The sequence below is a fragment of the Quercus robur genome, chromosome 1 (genome assembly GCF_932294415.1).
Source record: "Quercus robur chromosome 1, dhQueRobu3.1, whole genome shotgun sequence".
Taxonomy (NCBI): Eukaryota; Viridiplantae; Streptophyta; class Magnoliopsida; order Fagales; family Fagaceae; genus Quercus; species Quercus robur.
The window spans coordinates 15,583,373-15,604,749 of record NC_065534.1 but is presented as its reverse complement, the minus strand read 5'-3'; the positions used below and the strand labels follow the sequence as shown (position 1 = coordinate 15,604,749).

The window sequence follows — 21,377 nt, the reverse complement described above, 5'->3', positions numbered from 1 at the left end:
AGTTTTCCAAGTTAGTCTCAATTTCACAGCCCCACACACACACACACACACACACACATACAGAGAGAGCGAGAGAGTGCATATGCTGCTAACTATGGTGATTAAATCACACATAAGACAGATATTTATTTATACACCAGAAGCCCAACTTTTCTTTCTAGCAGGAAGACAGAGCAACATTACAAAATTGAGTGCTCAGACTTGTATTTATCCCTCTTTAGAAGAATTATGAATAAGATTCATTGGAATTTATTTTGTGTCTAACTGAAGCAGTAAAATCTGTGATGGTCTTGTCACTTTTCACCTCTCAGTCCCAAGGCAAAAGGATATCTCATAATCCCAGTCCGTGCATGTTCAAATAGAATGCTGGGTCATGAGAATAAATCTTAAGCCCACTCATTTAACTGTTATATCAAGCAGACTCCAGAATCCAAACATGAACATCAGTCTGAAAGCCTAACTGATTCAAAAAGATCAATTCACACAAAATACACATAAATGAGCACATAGTTTACGTACACCAAGAGAAGGTCCTTCACAAAATTAATCAATTCTTTGGGTAAGTTCGATGGTCAGGTCCAACGTCACGTGACCCAGTATTTATGTAAGGCCCTCGGAAAGTTGCCTGTGGTGGCAGTGGCTTTGTTGAGTCAATAACAGGCTTTCTTGAGGACCTGGATAATACAAACCATGTTATTCTAACTCTTGCAATCAAATACAACCATCTGCAGAATACACATCATAGAGATAAATTTACATACCCCATGTAAAAGGGAAATGCCAAGCCTGCAGCTGTAAAAACTACTAAACCAGTAGCAACAATGGCATTGCGTGCTTTTGTCATTGAGGCCACCAAAGCAAATTAAAGTATGACCTGAAAAAACGGACAAGAAAATATCACTGATAAGTTATTTTAGAACAATTTATCTAAATACCATGCCTGCATATGCCAGAGAAACACACACAATCAAATGTTTTTAAACTTGATTCAATATTGCCAATTAACCTACAGCCAGTAATCTGTGGAGAGAATGAATGACCAAAATCATCTACCAACTAATGTAACCACTAATCAAAGTTACAAACAATTAAATAAGAACAAAATAATGCAACAGATAAACATAATTAGGTCTTAAATTAGATCGCATATAATTGCTAGAAAAGGCATAATATATAACATATAAGTTATTGCTTATTGGCTCCTCTCTAAAATGCAACCCACAAACAACACACCTTTCAAGATTTTAACTTCTGAGGAATAAACATGTATATAAATGTTAGCATTCAAAATACGATCACAACCAAATCCATAGGCTGAGAAGACGGGAAAAACTTAAGACATTCCTAATAATGGCATTCAGTTGCTTCGATTCATAGCACCAGAATGCCTAACGAGATCTCAATCGTTCCAAAACAACACACTAATTGTATAGTTCTTAGCAAAAACAAATACATACACAATAGAAAACCCATCTAATCTAAAGACAAAACAAACATAACCAAGATCACATTACTGCAAGAAGACTAATATACAATCAAAATGATAAAAAGATCTAAGCATAGCTATAACATATGGTTGTTTAAACTATACGAGCTAAATAAATGATCCTAGTATTCGTCTACATTTCAACATACCATGTGAATCAAAAAAAAAAAAAAAAAAAAATTCCTAAAAACATCACAGATTATAACCATCCAAGAAATAAGTTCATGAAAATGAATTACTCCCCTCTTCACAACAATTACAAATTTACAACTCCATCAAAATATTAGACCAAATTTACAATTACAACAATAAGTTGGCGAAAAAAAAAGACTTTGTTTTTGCTTCAAAGTGGTCTGCTGAAACAATCACCAAAAGTAGTTTCAAATTTACAAACCTTAATCTTTCTAATCAATGTTTAAAACGAGGTTAAGAAAATGGGTCGGCCTAAAATCCTGAACAAACATTAATTATAGTGAATCGTGTCTTCCATCATCATAATCATTAATTGGGAAATGAAGAAATCTAACAAACCCTAAGAAGAAGAAGAGTAAAGTGGAGAGCATATTGAATCATCAAATTACAACTTACCTCGTATGAGCTTTTTTTTTTTTTTTTTTTTTTTTTTTTGGGTACTTCTGTTTCTGACTCGGATTGGCCGACAGGGGAAGAATTAAAAAAAAAACAAAACAAAATCGTTAATTTTACAAAAATAAATTGGAAAAAAAAAGTTGTCACAGACTCACGCCCCAGGCTTGCTAGAGGCATCACTGGTTCACGGTGGGCTCTGAATCGGACGGGTCTCACGGCCCATTGTTCGGTAATTTGATTACTTAAAAAAGAATGGTAATAATAATGTTTTTTTTTTTTTTTTTTTTAGAATTATATGATTTGAAATGATAATATTTTCTGGTTTACTATTAAAAAAAAAAAAAAAAGGAAATCAAGGAGTTCAAATTTAACCATTTATGTTTTTTTTTTTTTTAAGAAAATTTTTAACCATTTATGAAAGTTGTTCCCGAGTTAATAGAATGATGCTTTACATGTTATTTATACTTTTATTAGTGGCGGTTTCAAAAAAAAAAATTTAATGTTGTTATTAAAAAATTTAAATTATTTAAAATCTAATAAAAATAGAATTTCATATATTGACAAGAAAAAAAAACACAAATACGTAAAAGTTTTACAATTTTCTTCTATGAATTTTATTTTTTTAAAATATTTGTATGATAGTCTTAATATCAATACACCAAACTACATTTCTTTCAAAATTTTAGTTAAATACAAATTTTCTTGAGTTTTTTCTTTTGTTTGTAAGGACCTAATATATTGTTGAGGGACCAAAGTTTAAGAACAAATGTTGGCTACAAACTATGTAGCAGCCTAAGGTTACAATTCTCACTAAACAAATTTACATGGCTACATATTTTGAAAATATAACCACTAAATTGCATGTTCATTATGTTCTTAAAACACCTGTCAAATTTCATGTCAATCAAGTGTTGTTTACTATTCAATCCATAAACATATTTTTTATGTATAATTTTAGACTATAAAAACTCAAAATTCAAACATTTGACTGAGGACATAGCTATTAATATTTGATTTTCTTGAAATTTTGCAAGTATAAAAAATATAATAAGATATATAATATTTGTCAAAATTCACACCCAATAAAAAAATTATTAAGTGAAGTTGTAGCATTTGTCTACAATTAAGTTTGTTGACAAACTTTGTCCAAAGTGTAATTATATTGGGCCTAAAAGAATTTAGGGTGGTCACAAATTTTGTTTAAAGATAAAAATCTTAAAATTTTTAAAATTTATATATAATAAATTTTTTTCCAAGTGGTAGTCCTTTGACCTCCAAACTCAATGTGAAGTCACGTCTAACTTGTACACATTATTTTTTTGATCAAACATAATGCTTGGAGCTTGAGTTTGACAAATAATATGTCAAACAAATTGCTACATAAGTAAATAAGTTTGGTCATGTGCTATTTAGCAAATTTTTCTTAAAATTATTATGTGGGGAGTGGAAGAGTCCCCACCCGGGCCTTAAGCCCAAAAAGTAATTGGGTCATGGGGAACGAATTGGACCTGGCCTGTATATTGGGAGGAAGGCTCAGAGGGTAATAAACTGTGAAACAAGGGGAGTTGGATCATCCCGATTATTTCGGAAGAGAAGAGCGACATGGGAAATCAGTTCCCATGGAAAAGGTAAGAAGTTAACTTACCCGAGGTATGGTGCATGGATAATCCATGTATGTCTTCTAGAAGATGCTTAGAACCACGAGAAACTTCCAGAACGCACAAGAAGATTGAAGATTTTTACCTCTGCATTAATGAAGGGATTCTCGTCTAACATTTGCCACATTTAATGCATATAAGACAGCCTGAACAGTACCAACACCCCCAAAAATTCAGATTTCCAAGATAAGGCAAGGGAGGGAACCGATAAAGTAAGGAAAAATATCTCTGATTGTGTAGCTTATAACATGATAGTTGTAAAGATAAGAGCAAGAGATGTGCTTATAAAAAGGGGAAGAGAGGCAAGAAAAAGGGGATTGTAAGGAGGAAAAATAGAGAGAGAAATCAAAAACATGTGCTGTCTAAGAAAGTTAGAGTGTGTAATACCACGGGAACAATAGGATTCCCTATTGTAATACTATAACTTGATCTGAAAAATATGTTATTAAGGAAATCAACTGTTTGAGTTTCCCATTGTGGAGTTTTTTTTCCCTATTGCTCACTTATAAATAGATTGTGATAGAGATTATGCTTCCAATCCGTGGGCCTCACCACAGGCTAGTTTTAGTCCCCCACATATGCTATTTAGCAAATTTTTTCAATTATTTGTGTTCTTGATGTGGGATTGATCACTAGATTAGATTGTCAAGGTTGTTTATGTCAATCAACCGTGGAGACTGCAAGTGTGTTGATGTTGTTTTGCTAGGGTTATATAATGATTTTTTGAAACAATTTTATTCTAGTAATCCCTTTGATGCAAAGGTTTTATTTGGTCAGTTCCCTTTTTTTTTTTCTTTTTTTCTTTTTTTTTGAGATGATACTTACATTATATTTAATGATGTTTGGTGATTATGATGAAAATTGGTCTTCCAAAATCCAAATATTGCTAATATTATTGATTTGAAATATCATCCATGTCTAGTTTTAGTCACATGATCTTTTTAATGCGTTATGTGGCTTATTTCATGAATAGTTTTATAAATCGCTACCTATTGAATGGGAGACCAACTTTGTTCTTTAATGAACTATGTAATAAACACACTTAAATGATTTCATAAATTGTAACAATTACAACATATCATTTCAACATGGTTTATTGGAAATTTTAAGTAATGCTAAGACCATTACAAATTTTACTACACTTACATATTAGAGTGTCACCAGTTACCCAAAAAAAAAAATTTCAAATTTTCATTTAGAAGGTAGTTAAATCTCCCACCAATCACATTCATTTCCACATCATTGACTTATGTAATAAAACTTGTAATACATTTAGCAATTTTCAGAAATTTTTGTTCACACTATGCACCAACTGGGAGCATATCACCCACAAAGGGTGAATATACAATCCCTGCAATGCGTCCAAACCAACCTCACAAACTAAACTTTCTCCTCTCCCATAGCCAAACCCAAAATCCATAACCAGTTATGGACCCCAAAATCCATACTAACCTGTTGCAGGTAATATGCTCTTCTAGAATGTCTGTTTAGTAGCAGATTAGAAAATCTTAGAGTTTGGACAGAGTCAAGAATTGCTCCTCTTCTTTTCCTTTTCTTTTTTTCTCTCAATTTTTCGGACAAGACACTAGATTATTATTTCAATAGTGAGTCTAAATCATATTTAGAAATAAAAAGGAATGGAACAACTTCCATGTGATGCCCAGCTGCACCATAGTTTTCCTTAGTACTTTCAAAAAAATAATGTAGAAAATAATTAGTAATACAAGAAAAAGGGCCTGCCAACCACCACAATTTTCTCTATTAATTATTGTCCAAAATCTTGAATGTCAATTCAGGAACAAGCATCCTTTACACAATTAGGACCATAAATTAATCCATTATTTAGAGATTAAATAAAATAAAAAATGCAAAAACAGTGAGAACACACAAACATTATCCTACTTTTGTGATCGCTAACAACAGAAAAACCAGTACCACAGGAAAAACAGAACCATAAAAGCAACACCATCAATCGAAATCCACCATTAAAAGCTAAAATCCACATCCAAAAGAACACCTTAGGTAAAGCACAGTACACCAGAGGTAAAACTAACATATCTCTATGCAGTACCAAAGACAAGTATAAAATTCCCCAAACAGGAGAATTAACATTACATAGCCAAGTTCCAAACATCCAAACTATTTTTCTTTTATCCAAACAGAAACCCTACAAACCATTCATTTCACTTCTAGAGATTAAAAGCGAACTAAGTGAAAAAGATCACTTGGCAAGCATGTTCTGCTGGGCCTGATTCTCCTGCTGCTGCTGATAGTTCAGAGGCCTCCTGAAGAGCATGATGTGTGGCTCGGGACGGTGAATTGCATAGTGGACCCATCCACGGCTCTGCTGAACCCCAATTGCACGCCACTCGTTCTGAAAGTAATGTCAAAAAATAAAAACAAAACACAAAATAAGCCCTCTAAAAATAAACAACATTTGCATTTCGTTTTCGTTCTTCACAATACACAGCAAGGGGGGATTTTAACCCAGATTCTCACCTTCAGCTATTTACATAATATTTTTAATATTTATGGTTCTCTAACTAAAGGAAAACAAGAAAACCAATAGTCTTGATTTGCAATAACTAATATGAGAAAAAAAAATCGATAAAAGTCCATCATAAAGTCATTGGAAGAGCATATTGATACATTCAGTTTTAGGGATAGACAAACTGAAAATCTATTCGCGTTCAGTACTTGATAAATCAAATAGCAGAGAAAATAAGGTCAAAGTTTCACACCCTTGTATTTGTTCATCAACCCAAGTGTAGCAACTATTACACAACTAGAACCTTATCGTCCATGCTTATTTAGTACTTTAAATAAGAACTAAACCAGATTAATTAAATTCCAAAAATTAAAACCCTTTTTTTTTCAACCAATCTGAAACAACTAAAACCAAATATTTAATCCACTCTAGTAAAACTAGTAAAGCGCATTTTTAAAATCCAACAACTACTTCTCATTTACAAACGCTCATTTTAAACTCAATACACTGATTCACAACAGTTTATACAAACGCACAGAAAAAAAAAAAACGTTTTAAATATCTCAGGATCAAATTTCCAGTGCCGATTCTACTTTATCATTAACGCAACAAAACAAATCAAAACGAAACGTTTCGAGTAATTTAAAAAAATAAATAAAAATAAAAATAAAAAAAGCGCTGAAAATTATGAAAACCCTAAATTGCTTACTTCAGAGAGAAGACGATTCTTGGGAAGCAATTTGGCCACTTCAGGAGGCAGCACCACATGACTGTACGGACGATCACAGATTAGAAAAACACACACTCTTTCACCAAAAACAAATTTTCATTAAAATTATTTAAATAAAATAAAAGAGAGAGAGTAAGATATGGTGGTTACCGATACTCGTAAGTGTCATCGAAGTACTTATCGGAGTACTGGATCTGACCCATTTTTCTCGCTCACTGAAGCTTTTCGCGACGATTAGATCACTGAGGATTTCCGATCTGTGAAGAAATTGACACGATTTTAACAGTTCAAATATTGGTAATGAAAATCGATTCAAAATTTTCGGAAATCGAAGGATAAAGAGAAGAGTATAACCTTAGAGAGAGTGAGTGAGAGACAGAGGAGCGCAAAAGAGGGTTAGAGAGAGAGAGAGAGAGAGAAATGCGGTGAAAAGGGTATTTCAATGTAAACAAAGGGGAGTGGGGGAGCACAATGTAAATTTGCTTTCCTATAATTTGAGTTATTATTAGTGGAATATTTTTATATTTGGAAATTAAGTTAAACGGCTTTCTCGTGAGTTTTGAATTTCAAATTTTTTTCAATTTTTCCCGCTTTTAAGCTTTTGCTGATTGATCAATGGGTCTAGAATTTGCTTCCGAAACTGCTTTGAGCTTTCTCAACGGTAACAAGAACTTTTTGTTTTTTTAAAATTTAAAATAAAAAAGTTTATCCCACAGCTTTTGTCACCAAGTTTTATGCTGTCTTGGATCCTGTTTGATTAAGCTAATATTTTTTATTTTTAAAAGAAATGTAAAATTTTCTATAAGTATATATATATAATTATACTACTCAATTCTCACATTATAGGCATTTTATGATCATATAATACTTTTGATGTACATCTCCATTTCATCCACCTTACTCTAATCCAATGATTCACATCCTTTCCAATATTTCCATTTTTATGAATTATTGATCCAAAATATCAAGAGCTTTTACTCTTTAGCATCCCTTGGTCATCAAGTCTTATCAACCTTTGGTATTTTTTTTGAATTATCACCCTTTAGTTTTTATTTCTACTTTTACTAAACTTATATTCTATGTACTCTATTAATCTATTTTAGTCCAACTTAATCAGTCTTTAATTCTATAGCTTCTCTCCAAGTTTCCAACTTGGCATTAACTTCGCTTCTAGTTTCATTTCATCAACTAAACAAATATCATATGCAGAAATCCTAGACCAAAAGATTTCCACGAATTGATATAGTAAGTTCATCCATCCCAAGTGCAAAAAGATGCATTCCATAAAAATCGATTTAGTGAGCTCCTCCATCCCTTGCGCAAAAAGATGCATTTTATAAAAAAATATCGTTTTATACTAAAGTGAAACTTTTATTAAAAAGTAATTAACTTTAATAATACATATATTCTCGTTAACTTAACTGATAAAATCTCTAATTATTAAATAAGAATTCTAAAGTTCAAACCACACCTACGCCAAAGACCAATAGATGGGTTTGCCTGATAGAATTCCGGTTACTGGTCGAGAAACTGGTGGTTCTCATAAAATGATGCTTAACTAGAAAGTCTTCATCAGATTGAGATAATGGCTGAGCAGTGTTTTCCTTGGGGATTTTTCTTGGGAAGGTGGGTGTTAGGATGGTGAGAAATAACACTACTGCAACCAAATGGATTATAGTACAAGTTAACCCAAGACATATATAATTTACATAAGCATTCAAGGACAAGCAGCCTTGTTTTCTTCTCCATATTTGTATACTATTGCAAGCCCAAATCTGAAATGGAAAATTTCTGAAGTTCATTGCCAAAACCAACAGTTAGAACACTTCACATTTCAAAATTTTGCAAGTTCCCAACAACCTGCTCTAGTTTTCTACAATTTCCACTGACTAAGATCTCTCCTCTCATATCTGTGCTACAAAAAATATATCAGCTTGTAAATAGAGGTGTAATGTCTACTTTTCTGTACACCAAAAGACAAAAAGATCCTATACATCTTAAAGGAAAAGCCTCCGCAAAATAATGCCTTCTCCATTTCACCAAAAAAAAAAAAAAAAATCCAGACAATCCAACACCTTCATACCAATAATTCAGCAAATTCAGGGACTGACTTCTGCAGCACTGATGTCCCTTGGAATATAACAGTATGGTAATGTTTCTTGAACTTGTTGAGCTGCAACATGAAAAATGAACACATCAAACTCAATCCTACATTTGTTATGCTCCAAAACAGAACATGGGAAAAAACACGCACCTCATCTTGGGTTACTTTATTAAAACCAAATTTATTTGTCCATATTGATTCTGCTTCATCAGCAGCTGGTAGCACAAGGTTTCTCACATTTAAAGAGCTAAGCAGCCTCTCAATGCAAGAAAACAAGGACTGGAAGTAACCCTACCAAAACAATGTTCATCAAGTCAGAATAGGTTCCACCGTCCAAAGAAAAAAAATCATCCCAGCAGTAGATTAAAATTACCTGTCCTTGATAATCAGTATCTGTTGCTACTAAAGGAAGCTCCGCCACTTCCTGCCCAAATATACGAAACATTCCAGCTGACACAACTGATTTGCTGCATAATAAGGAATAATTATCAGAACAATATTTCTGCTCTACAAAATTATCTAGTAAAACACTTGGGAGACATGATTCTTACTTGACTGTTAGTACAGCACAGTAAACCCCCCCAAAGTCTTGGCCACGGATATTCCTTCTGCAAAACCATTTAATATTAGATTCAATTGGGTGTTATATAAAAAAAAAGAAAGAAAGCAAGAAGGTAGAATAAATAAACACACACACGTGTTGAAGAGGGAGAATATTAATGCTCACCCATATATCATTGATGGAATAAAGTCACGACCTGAAGCGGAATCAACTATAGGATCAAAACGTTCCTAGAGCGTGTCCAAAAAAAACCCGATAAGTACTTTAAAGCAAAATCTTTCCCCTCAAGTCAAGACAAAATATCAACATGCATTACAAAAGCTAAAAGCAAATGAGGCATGACCAATGCATTAATATTATGTGAGAATTTGCATATGTTGTACCCCACACAACAAAAGATGTAACAATTTGATCTACCAGATGCGTACTATAATAGAACCTCACAAATTTTTTTAAGTAATGGAAAAAAATCACAAATATATATATATATATATATATATACACATTATTACTCACATGGAAAATGGATACAGCCTTAGATAGCAACTGTCTAGTTTCATCAGAAGAAACCAATTTCCAATTAAGAACCCTCCATCTTATATCAAAATTAGCATCACTGTCTGAACCTTTCTCTTCATGCTTCATCCTTATAGCATTCAGAAGTGAGTCTGGAAGCATCTGTTCTCCTTCAACAACCAAATTTTCTAAAGCAGAATGAATCTTGTTGCACTCTATGCAACAGAACCACTTCCCTTTTGGCAGTTCCTGGTGGAAAAGTAATGTCAACATTTGCAAATATTAAATAAGTAATTATGGTCACAATAAGCTGCAAATCTTGACTAATAAAAATTCACACCTCAAGATTCTCCATATTGTTATCCTTCAAACAGCCAACATGATATTCCCTTTCACACTGACGGAAGAGTGCACAATATTAGCGATGTAAATAAACAAACTATAAATGCAAAAGCACTTCAAAACTAAGACTTGACAAGTCCAGACATGATCTGAAAATAAGATACCTGGTCACAGAAAATAACCGTGCGAGGACCAAAACTTTTGCTGAAATCATGGCCTCTGCAAGAATCCAATCAAACATATCAAAAGTTGTTAAGTTGAAGGTGTAAGTTTGATGATGATAATGCTAAATGAACAATGATTAACTCCATATATATAAAGTTAACAGGTAAATTAGCACTTCAATCCATGTCAAAGAAATCCATCAATAGAAAATGTAAATTGACTAATTTACCTTTATCTTCTATAAAAATAAAAAATAAAAAACTTAAAAAGAGGTTCCTCATTGTGAAATAGCTTGTGGCAATCAAATATAGGGAAGAATGGGGAGTTAGACATCGAATTCAGCAAGCAGTAAGCATGAAGGGGGAGTTTGGAAAAGCAATACAGCTGGTTGGCACTCTCACTCATTAACAAAAAACGCACATCTATAATGCTAGAAGAGTCGGTTTTTGGAATGATATATAGTGTGCTGATCAACAACTGAAGGCCTTATTTCCATAGCTATTTATGCTTGCTGCAAATAAATCTACTATGAATGAGTATATAGAGCTAGCAGACAATATGGAACATTGGAATCCTATCTTCGTGAAAGAGGTTCAAGACTGAGGGTTGTAATCACCTAACACTTTTTTATTTACTCTGCTCTATCAAGAAAAATGTTGGAGTAGATGATAAAACGTGTTGGAAGTTTTTTTGAAATGGTAATTTTAAAGTCCGATCTTATTATGAGTCTTTAAGAGAGGTCATCAATTTATGTCTCCCTTGAAAGGCTATTTGGATGGTAAAAGCACCTAGAAGGTTGCATTTTTATTTTATTTTTTGGATTGCAACTTAAGGGAAATTTCTTACAATTAATAATCTTACAAAATGGAAGAGGGTTATTGAGGTTTGATGTTTTATGCGTAAAAGAAATGGAGAGTCTACAAACCATCAGCTATTTCAATGCTTTGTGGCTAAAAAGTTTGGAATTTACTGTTTAACGCATTGGTATGAGATGGGTTATGCCTAAACCAGTGTCTGCTTTGCTCAAAATGTAACTGAAGAAAACCTGTGTTGTTTAGGATAAGATCTTGGAATGTGATGCCATTCTATCTCATGTGGACTATTTGGAGTGAAGGAAATAGAAGGCATTTGAGGTTCAAGAGATTTCAATCGATAGAATCAAGTTGTCCTTCGTCCAAACTCTCTTTTCTTATTCACTGTCAGATGGAAGTAGTCCATCCACTTTACTTGATATTTTGGATCTTCCTATCTGATTTAAATTTTCGTGAGTACCGTAGTCTACAACCTCTTTTCTTATTCACAGTGAAATACTCTTGGCTAGTTTGCTGGTTATATGATATTGGCTTTTCCATTTAGTTTATTGCAATTAACCAGAAAACTAGACAAGAATAATGCAAATCATATACTACATAACAAGGTTAGGTCATAGAAGCCATAGTTGTGATAATGTACCCCTCTCCTTATTGCACTGAATAATAAGAGTCCACATCGCACGTAAATACATTAACATTATTAAGCTAATTCAACTCTAGATAAAACACTTTTACTAAGCTAACTCTACTCTAAATAAACTCCATTACCCACATTCCAACTAGTTCAATTTAAATTCTATTATAAAAAGTTTGGAAATTCTTAAAAGAAATTAAATTTCATTATTTTATTTTACATTATTATATCATCTACCATAAATTTTAGTTTGATTTTAAAAAATAAATAATTTTTCATTTGTCTTAATTAATTCATAGTTTGACTCTACCAATATTTGGGATATTTCCTTACTTTACATATGAATTTTAATTAATCTGTGCATCACACAGGCACACTGCTAGTATGAATAATTTTCAGAAGTACAAGTGCTGTGTATTTTTTACCAAGTACAGGGAAGGCAGAAGAAATTAACCTTAAGTTTAAAATCATTTCCCAAAAAATGGGTAGAAGAAAAACGCCTCATCATTACACACAACAACAAACAAATCTGGTCTCGATTAAATCACAAGAAATTAGTCAATCAACAAAAACAGATGAGTAATCATTGAAGGCCCTTCAAGTTTCACTTACAGATTGCTGATATGCCATTAAATCATCAGGTATATCTCATCAGGTATATCTAAAATTTCATACTATATGTACTGCACCATTATTTTTCCGGGATTCATGCATGCAAAGAAATTAAAGGCAGAAGAAAATACTGAAGCATCTAATATAGAAACTTCTTATAGCAGGAACAGTGAAAAAAGAACCTGCATAATGCGCATCCACCAAAGTCAACCTCTGGAGTTTTGACAATACGAATGCATCGCATGGTTATCTGTTCTATAGGATCAACTCCAGCAACCCTTCCAGCAGCTACAGCATTAGCATTACGCTCCACAAATTTTTCTTTCTGGAACACGTTCTGGCAATACCTACAGTACCAAGTACCACTCGGAATTCTTGGTAGAGGGACGCACTCTGCAATTAGCCAAATTAACCAACATCACAAATGCAACTCAAGCGGATTGGAGGAAGAAGAACCACAATTATTCCAAATTGTGCATGCTAAACAGTGATTAATAAATAAGAGAGATTGGCCATTCACACAAACAGTTACAAGAAACTCAAGAACGCGAACCTTATACACACACACACATATATATATACATATATAGGTGCTAAATTATGATGTCCACGGTTTCACAATTTTTTTTTCCAAAGAATTAGGCAACAAATAAGTTACAGAAATCTATATCTGCAACTCAAAACACAATACGCACATCTCTCTCTCTCTCTCTCTCTCTCAATATAATCCATAGGAATTTCAGCACAACTATAATGTATGAGAAATTGGATCTTTACTACCAGGTAAAAGGTTCCAATCTCACCTATGTGAAAGGCCCGCGGGCATCCATCACAGCACAGGAGATCCCCTCCATCCGCACAGATGGTGCAGAGATCATCATTTTCATGGGTAGAGAATTTCCGATCTTTTGAAAGCGATATAGACAATTCATGCAGAGACACTCCATTAGATGTGTAAATGTGTAGGTAACTGCCAAACAAACAAGCACCAGTCAAATGAAGATATAATAAATAAATAAATAAAGAAAACTAATACAGCTTATTCCTTGTCAATTTCTAAAAATCCCTGTCTCCAAAACATGCATGGACCCAGCCCACGGAAGTCTTGCAGAATCATGTCAATTGGCAAATAAGGAAACAATTGATTTGGACTCAGATATACACCAACTACAGGACCACTGAGGAGACAAAACCACATGATTTGACCTCAACCACACAAATGAGTAGAACAAATACTCACGGCTTGCGACGTGATGCCCAACCAGCATGAGCTTCAAACTGTGAGGGGCTGACCTGTTCAAAATATGCCAATAAGATTAATCTCTGGCACGCACAATATTCAATAGAACATATAACCGCTCAGAAAAGATTCCAAAAGAAAGAGAACATTTCTGGCATACATGATAATCAGAAGAAACCAATTTACCTCAGAGTTGCAGCAAGTACAATAGATTCCATTTCCCTTTTTGTAACCGACCAACAATTTCTGCCAACAAATCACTACTCAGAAAAGAAATCTAATAAATTTATGTATGTGTACGTGTGTGTGTATATATATGTGGTTCGTTGATATTCTATTCATTGCTACAACCTGTCCACGAGAATAATATGCCACTTCTGTCCCATCTGGCAGAACATCTTCTTCAAAAACCAACTTATGCAAGCGTAGATCCCTTTCAAAAGAATAAGAAGAAAAGGACAATGTTTAACATTTTCTAATTGGAATCACTACAAAACAGCAAATTACTCGACATGTATCAAATTGAACAGAATAATAAATTAGAAAGATACTTACTTTCTAGTAATTCTTCCCTGGCTCTTACTTCGAGATGAGTTACACTTTGAAACATTGTCAAATGACTTTGAAACATTGTCAAATGACTTTGAAACATTTTCAGATGACTTTGAAACATTTTCAGAAGACTTTGGAACCAAAACTGGTTTTGGTGATCTGAAATAATTCAAAAAAAAAAAATCAATTTTTAAATATCAGAGTTCATAAAATAAATCAATAAAAGAAAAATGTTGCTTTTTATTATAGTGATGATACTTTATTGAAGAATGTGGGAGGGAAAATTCAAGTAATCAGCAGGTGTACAAAAATTGTGCCTATAATACAATCTAAATTTAAAAGGGTAAGAAAATCTAGGAATGAAAAAAAAAAAAAAAAAAAAAAAAAAAAAGCATTATAGCAGCCTACAACAACCTCATTTGATCATATCCTAAAACTATTGGTACAACAATAATTTTATACGCCACAAGCAAGTAACAGTCACCCATGTCTTATAATAAGAAAATAAACACCAATATAAACACAATCTATGTGTCACCATTCTAATCTACCTACAGCTACCTTATTTAATCATATAATGTGAGTCTAACTGTATAAAAAATGCTAAGTTTTAAAACCATGATGAAGGCAAAGTATAAAATCCTAGACTCGGATTAGGTCTTGCAGGGCACAACAAAGTAGCATCATAAACTTACCTAGTAAGTTTAAGCTTGCCTCTAAAGCACCTTCCTGATAATATAGCCTATTTGTGTTTCTTCATTTTTTTTATAAGAGCTATTTCTGTTTCTTTATCATACTCCCCATCTACTAGCATTAACAGCCATTAACAACAAACTAATAAAGGAAAGTCCATAATTAGCAGGGAAATTTGAAAGACGAGCAATTCATTGAACCCCTAAAAGTTCATAATTTAAGAAGTCTTAAAAATAAGGTAATGCATTTAAACTCATTACCTATCTCATCACCACTACAATGAAACTTATAATTTACCAAAGAAATGGCAACTCCATAATAGGCCCCCTAAGCATCATGTCTGAACACCATCTTTCCTGATTGAAGACTTCCAGAAGGTTCCTAGTGTACATGTATCTGGAAATTGCTAAACACTAATTTCACCTCAGGAATGTGTACTAACAATTTTATATCTATAATACTAAATAATAAGTATGTCAATTTATTGTGTTAAATTGTAACACACAATGTTCATGATGAATTCTATAGTTTAAGATAATCAAATCTAACAAGCTCTAGCCATGTTATAAACAATGTCAACTCAGCAGTGCCAGAAAGGTCTAAAACAATATAAGTGCAATGGCAGCAATGCATACCTATTGATGGTATCAATTGTTTGAGCTAGGGTGACTTGAGACTTTTTCAAATCCACACATGATTCACATAGCAGCATTGACTTCCCATTGTAAGATTTAGGAATAGGCTCTGCAATCCATTAAACATCCAAAACATTACATTTTTTTTCCAGGAAAACACACGCATGCAGATGAACACTATATCCTATCAAAGGCATGAAAAAGCAACCTCTGCAATTCAAACAGATGGACGATTTCTTTAAAGCAGTGCAACCAATAGCACTTCGGACAAACTCGTCCAACGTGTCCAACGAAGCATTTAGGCATGCATTCATGACATCACGAAGAGTATTCCCGTTCTCCAGGTAAATATACTCCGGTGGACGTTTATTTGCACTGCCAGCATGCAGCTCAAACACGGTGGGTGTAAGAACCTACATTCAACATAAAAATAAAGCACACAATGATTCATAAGAACAACAACATTAATGGGTCCTCAAAAAACCATACTTGAAAATAATAACCAAAACACTCACTTCAACCCCTTTGCATTTGGCACAGTAACACAATATCCCAGAACCTTTAATCACACCTTTCAGCCCAGTTTCTCCAGCTACTCTAACCTGCAATACAAAAAGACACATAGCCAATACTTCATACCCAAAATCACTTAACTCATACACACACATAAACAAGCAATGATAAAATTAATACCTTGACACCCCGGACATACTTAACTGGCATTCCCTCAAGAATACCCATCTCGAGTAAATCCTTCAACTTGGATGGAAACTTCTTAGATTTCAACATTCTCATACCAGCTGGAGTCGTGGTAACCATACCGGACGAACTAGCTACTCCATCATCAACATTTGCAACCACTTTCTTACCACTCTCTTTCACAGTACTCTTCTCCTCTTGCCTCGGCTTCAATGCCGAACGAGTAAACCTCCTTGAAGGCGTCTCTAAAACCACATTCTTCGGTTTGACATCTTCATTGATCAAAACCCCCTCAATCTTCTCATCCTTAACCAAATCCTCATTCGTTTTCTCGACTCCCGGTTCCGCCTTCATCTCTTCTTCATTCATATTCGGCTTGCTTTCACACACTAATTCCTCTTCTTTCACAGGATTCTGAACCATTTCAACCACTCCACCCTTCAATTCCTCGTCGAAAACTGGCATCGACGTGTCCTCCTTGGAAACCCCTTCTCCGACCAATTCCGATTCTCCAACGTGGCCCTTCGGCTCGTCGTCGCTCGTTAGGTCCACCACGTCGCTTTTCGCTTCCTCCTCGCTCATCGTATCGCCCAAATCTCCCAAATCCTTCGCCTTCTGATCCATAAGCTCGTCGTTTTCGGCGTCATTCGGATCCGACTTCTTCAATTTCTTGCTTCTATTGGTCGCCACAGCCTCATTCCGGGTCTTCCTGGACCGGGTCCGACCCAAGGACCCGCAGATCTCTGATTGCGCCTTCATTGCGAAGGCGAACTCGCGCTTGTGACCCGACCGAACCCGAGATAACAACACGAACTCCTCCGAATCCGTACCGTTCGCCATACACACACACACACACAAAGATCGATTCAAATCTGATTTTTCAAAAAAAATTTAAAAACTTGAGGAATTCAATAATATAGAGGAGAGCAAGAAACAAATACAAGAATCTTGAATTGGAAAAAGATTGAATTAAAGAACAAACCTGTAGCCTGGATTGAAGGGATTGAATATTCTTGAAGAAAAAGATTAGGGTTCGTGAGAAAAGAGAGAGAGAGATTGGGGATATTGGAAGAGACTGTACGGCTTGGCTTTCTTGGTGAAATTGAAAGAGGACTCGGGGAATGCGAAAGAGAGAGAGAGAGAGAGCACACCTGTAATTTTCGCATTGCCGAAAGTAGCCCTGGGAGATGACGTTTTGTCTCTTTTGGAATGCGAGGTTTTCGTTTTCCACTTGGAGGTCCTATATTTTTGGTGAATTGTATTTCTACTAGTCTTCATTTTTTTCTTTGCGCTGATTTCATTGTTTACCAACTTTTCTTTTTCTTTTTTTTTCTTTTTTTTGAAAGAACGATTATCACTTCTAAATTCTAATTTCCTAAGCTAATATTATCAAAATAAGTTGCTTTTGTATGCTATATTAATATATTATCTAAATATGTATTTTTCAAATAGATCAATTGCATTTGAATTTATAGAGTTTCATAATAGTTGTTATAAATTCAAATCTTTCTGTTACTTTTTTTTTTTTTTGATACCTATAGTTTCTATTACTTGATTTTGAAATAAAATTCCACAAGTGTTCTACTACTACCAACTGTAGTACAAGTGTCTATCTTTTTGTATTTTCATTTTAAATTGTAGTTATTTTATTAAAATAAATAAATAAATAAATATATATATGAGACAAATTGATGATCATAAAGTAAAACCATACTATTTTTTTTCTTCTTAATCTTGTTTTTCTATGCAAAGATTCGTTTTATCTCTCCAAGGGCGGGAAATGCGTTAACTGTGTTTTCGAAACTCATTATAGAATGGGATGGAATTGGAAGCTATTGATTGGCCTATTGCAGATTCATGTTGAACCCCACTTATGTGATGTGATGTGTGATGTGTTTGTGCTGTGAGGTTAAATTAATATGTGTTTTTTGGTCACGTGTGCTCCACCCACTGCTCCTTAAGGAGTAGTATTTTATTTTATTTGAGGATAGCTTGTTTATTATTTATGGCCAACTTGCAATTGTTGCAATACCAAAATAAATGTGAGTTCCTATCAAAAATTTAAATAAATAAAATATTTGAGTTGGAAAACAATCATTGAATTGTGAAGAACAAGGTGTACAAAATAGAAATAATTACATGCCTCTGAGCCTTTGACTTTGATAAGTGATATCAACTTATCAATTGGACCACAAAGATTTGTGTTGTGGGTCATATGCAAATTAGTAAAAACTTGTCATATTAATAATTTGTAAATATAAAATCATTTGTTTCTAATCTTATTAGCATGGAAACAAGAAAAAAGCGACTCTAAGTCTCCAATATATATATATATATAGGCAAAACTAAAAAAAAAAAAAAAAAAAAAATCTAATTAGGTTCTAAATTAGATTTCAATTATTGTCTAATTTTGCTCCACGTGTCCTATTTAAGTTTTTAAAATTTTTGTTTTAGGTGAGTTAATGAGATACAAAAAACGAAGAGTCTAATATAAATAAAATATCAAAAAACTCAATAAAAAAAAAAGTAAACTCATGTGTATATCCAAAATAAATTAAAATAAAAGAGAGAGAGAGAGAGTATAAGTTGAATCCATATATGTGTGTACTTATAATTTTTAATTGAAACGTGCATATGCACAGATTATGCACTAGTGTAAATAATGAGAAACTATTACATATTTTAGAAATGTATGGTTTATAAAAAAATGTAAGCTAATAGCATATATAATTTGAACATCTTCTCAAAAAAATGTATTGTACTAGCCCAAAAAAGGCTAAGCCCACTTAGAATAATGGAGCTACGGTTAGAAGACCCTATGCAATTAATTTGTTTGAGTATAAGCTTCCAAGGTCAACTTTAATACGCTTTTATGATCCAATTTCTAGGTTAGTGAAGAAAAAGCTGAATGAATCATAAAAAAGGGAAACTAAATCTGGGATTAACGCTACCTCGAGGTCTATTCGATGAGCAAATGTTCATAAAAAGTTTAAAGTCTCAAATACAGGATTATACTGCACAATTTATCTATATCTTTTAATTATTTGTCCCCCCATTTGGAGGGGTTTCCTTTCCTTATATAGTCAATCAAATTGCATCCTACCCTTCCACTTGTATAGCCAAAGGCCTTAGTTTGGATGCTTGTCCCATCAGGGCTTTGCTGGAGGTGGTCAAGTGTGCTGTGGGCTATGAGATTACTGTTCAGGGGTCATTCATTCATCAGTGCGGCCAACTAAGTTGGTGCAATGCATTAAATGCGGAGGTGACGGCTACTTTACTTTGATATTTCCTTTCTTCTTTACTTGCACGTCTCTACTGTTTTCCTCGGTATTTTGTCATTTGGTGCAAGTGGCCTACTTAATGCTTCTCGAGGTAGGCTCACTCCTCGGGGAGTTGGTCTCCTCATCCTTCTTCCCCGGATTCTCATCCGTGTGTTGGGTTAGAACTTAAGCATGGATGGGCCCTTCCATCCCATGAGCCTTATTCCGTACTTGGATCTTACCCCTCCCATATGTATAATTTGAACTATATAATTGTAATTTTTTTTAACTGTAGATGTACATGTGCATGAGACTACACATTAGTACAACCATAATAAAGGAAGTATAATTGCCTCCGTATTAAAAATATTTAGGTTTTAATTATTTACTAAAAAAATGTAGCTTCAATTTAGTTCTTTATGCAATTTTTTTTTTTTTAAAGAGAGTTCCAACATATAGTATCTATTCCTAATGATAATTATTTATGCAATTTGGAAGTGCATTTACAGTATCAAACGGATAGAATTACCCACATAAATGTGTCAACATATTTTAAATTAGTTCAATCAAAATTAATGAGATGTTCCTTGGGTAAACCTTCTCATACTCTACCATTTGAGCTACATTTCTGCTTACACCAAAAACTGATTAGTGTCTTAATCTGATGATAAAGAGCGCTCATCAGGAGCAGACGCCTTAGGTTGAAACTCTTTTAAAGAAAAAAAAATTAATGGGATGTTTCAAAAGACAAAAATGAATTTTAGGTTGATCAAAAACAGTAGTTGCTTTAATGTGGATAACCTTTCCCTATCTTTGCAATCATAATTCGATCTTAACTCTTTGTTACCGTGATAAGGGTATTTTTTATTTTTTTGGTGGATGTAAAGACAATGGGAAATTTTAATGTTTAAAAATGCAAGAGCGATATAATTGATATAGCCAAATTTGTAGTTGAATTTTATCGTAAAATTTTATTTTCCTAAAATTTTAAAATATTCTCTCTCTCCCTTCAACACTATCTATGTCTTTGCACTAATTGCAACTCATATCATCACCCTTGATCTCTACCAACACCTTTGCCCTCATTGTGAGACATATCATTTGCCCACACTACATTCCTAAGATAGAGTTGTAGGTACATAGTAAGCAATTTGAGGGCAACAACGTAAGGTTCATGTGTAATGTCTTAAACCAAGAAAACAAATTTTCCTGGAACTTTATTTCTCTTTCCTCTTTCTCAATTCTTAAGACAAAAAAAAATTATAATGAGTATTTTTAATTAAATATAAAGGAAAATGAAGGTTGTAATGTATAATGTAGTTGAAAAATATGTAACTAAAATATAAAAGATGAGAAAGAAGAGAAGAATTATTAGTTATTACACATTAGTTGCAAAACCGGAGTAAATAAAATTATTAAAATTAGCACCCTTTCTCTCTCTTTCTTGGTTTTGTTATTTCTTAAATTAGGGTGTGTTTGGATATCATTTATTTTGCTGAAATTGAAAAATTATTGCTGAAAGTACTGTAAATAAAAATAAAAGTTAGTTGAAATAGTACAGTGGGGTCCATGAATAGAGCCAAAAAAATGCAATAGGGCCA

General features: G+C 33.5%; 3 protein-coding genes across 4 annotated transcripts; all 3 read right to left on the bottom strand.

Annotated features, from left to right (window-relative positions):
• Positions 1-83: 83 nt before the first annotated feature.
• LOC126722878 (uncharacterized) lies at positions 84-2,192 on the bottom strand. 2 transcript variants are annotated; one of them, XM_050426022.1, is made up of 3 exons: positions 2,075-2,192; positions 762-874; positions 84-674 (listed from the first exon to the last, which is right to left on the bottom strand). In XM_050426022.1, the coding sequence occupies exons 2-3, from the start codon at positions 842-844 to the stop codon at positions 548-550; spliced, it is 210 nt and encodes a 69-aa protein (XP_050281979.1). In that variant the 5' UTR covers positions 845-874; positions 2,075-2,192; the 3' UTR covers positions 84-547. The 2 variants fall into 2 exon arrangements, with proteins under 2 accessions (XP_050281979.1, XP_050281986.1); XM_050426029.1 differs by lacking the exon at positions 2,075-2,192 and adding an exon at positions 1,881-2,056.
• Positions 2,193-5,686: 3,494 nt separating this feature from the next.
• On the bottom strand, positions 5,687-7,471 carry LOC126722870 (cyclin-dependent kinases regulatory subunit 1). The gene is made up of 4 exons (XM_050426013.1): positions 7,305-7,471; positions 7,101-7,207; positions 6,930-6,990; positions 5,687-6,106 (listed from the first exon to the last, which is right to left on the bottom strand). Exons 2-4 carry the CDS (start codon positions 7,151-7,153, stop codon positions 5,954-5,956), a joined length of 267 nt encoding a protein of 88 aa, XP_050281970.1. The 5' UTR covers positions 7,154-7,207; positions 7,305-7,471; the 3' UTR covers positions 5,687-5,953.
• Positions 7,472-8,751: 1,280 nt separating this feature from the next.
• Positions 8,752-17,663, bottom strand: LOC126722858 (uncharacterized). The gene is made up of 20 exons (XM_050426007.1): positions 17,499-17,663; positions 16,511-17,388; positions 16,333-16,419; positions 16,026-16,230; positions 15,818-15,926; positions 14,493-14,648; positions 14,289-14,370; positions 14,124-14,183; positions 13,938-13,990; positions 13,501-13,667; positions 12,880-13,090; positions 10,639-10,693; positions 10,473-10,529; positions 10,133-10,381; positions 9,782-9,846; positions 9,606-9,662; positions 9,428-9,521; positions 9,205-9,345; positions 9,034-9,123; positions 8,752-8,860 (listed from the first exon to the last, which is right to left on the bottom strand). The coding sequence occupies exons 2-20, from the start codon at positions 17,354-17,356 to the stop codon at positions 8,855-8,857; spliced, it is 2,790 nt and encodes a 929-aa protein (XP_050281964.1). The 5' UTR covers positions 17,357-17,388; positions 17,499-17,663; the 3' UTR covers positions 8,752-8,854.
• Positions 17,664-21,377: the final 3,714 nt, after the last annotated feature.

What these genes read in the sequence shown, in the direction of transcription:
- LOC126722878 (XM_050426022.1), bottom strand. Translation starts at nt 844, where the DNA reads ATGACAAAAGCACGCAATGCCATTGTTGCTACTGGTTTAGTAGTTTTT. An exon ending in GCATTTCCCTTTTACATGGG is followed by an intron (nt 675 to 761) that starts GTATGTAAATTT and finishes TGTATTATCCAG; the next exon opens with GTCCTCAAGAAAGCCTGTTA.
- LOC126722870 (XM_050426013.1), bottom strand. Translation starts at nt 7,153, where the DNA reads ATGGGTCAGATCCAGTACTCCGATAAGTACTTCGATGACACTTACGAG. An exon ending in GATGACACTTACGAGTATCG is followed by an intron (nt 6,991 to 7,100) that starts GTAACCACCATA and finishes TCGTCCGTACAG; the next exon opens with TCATGTGGTGCTGCCTCCTG. An exon ending in AGAATCGTCTTCTCTCTGAA is followed by an intron (nt 6,107 to 6,929) that starts GTAAGCAATTTA and finishes CATTACTTTCAG; the next exon opens with AACGAGTGGCGTGCAATTGG.
- LOC126722858 (XM_050426007.1), bottom strand. Translation starts at nt 17,356, where the DNA reads ATGGCGAACGGTACGGATTCGGAGGAGTTCGTGTTGTTATCTCGGGTT. An exon ending in TGGGCATCACGTCGCAAGCC is followed by an intron (nt 13,668 to 13,937) that starts GTGAGTATTTGT and finishes TTTGTTTGGCAG; the next exon opens with TTACCTACACATTTACACAT. An exon ending in CCCGCGGGCCTTTCACATAG is followed by an intron (nt 13,091 to 13,500) that starts GTGAGATTGGAA and finishes GGCTAATTGCAG; the next exon opens with AGTGCGTCCCTCTACCAAGA.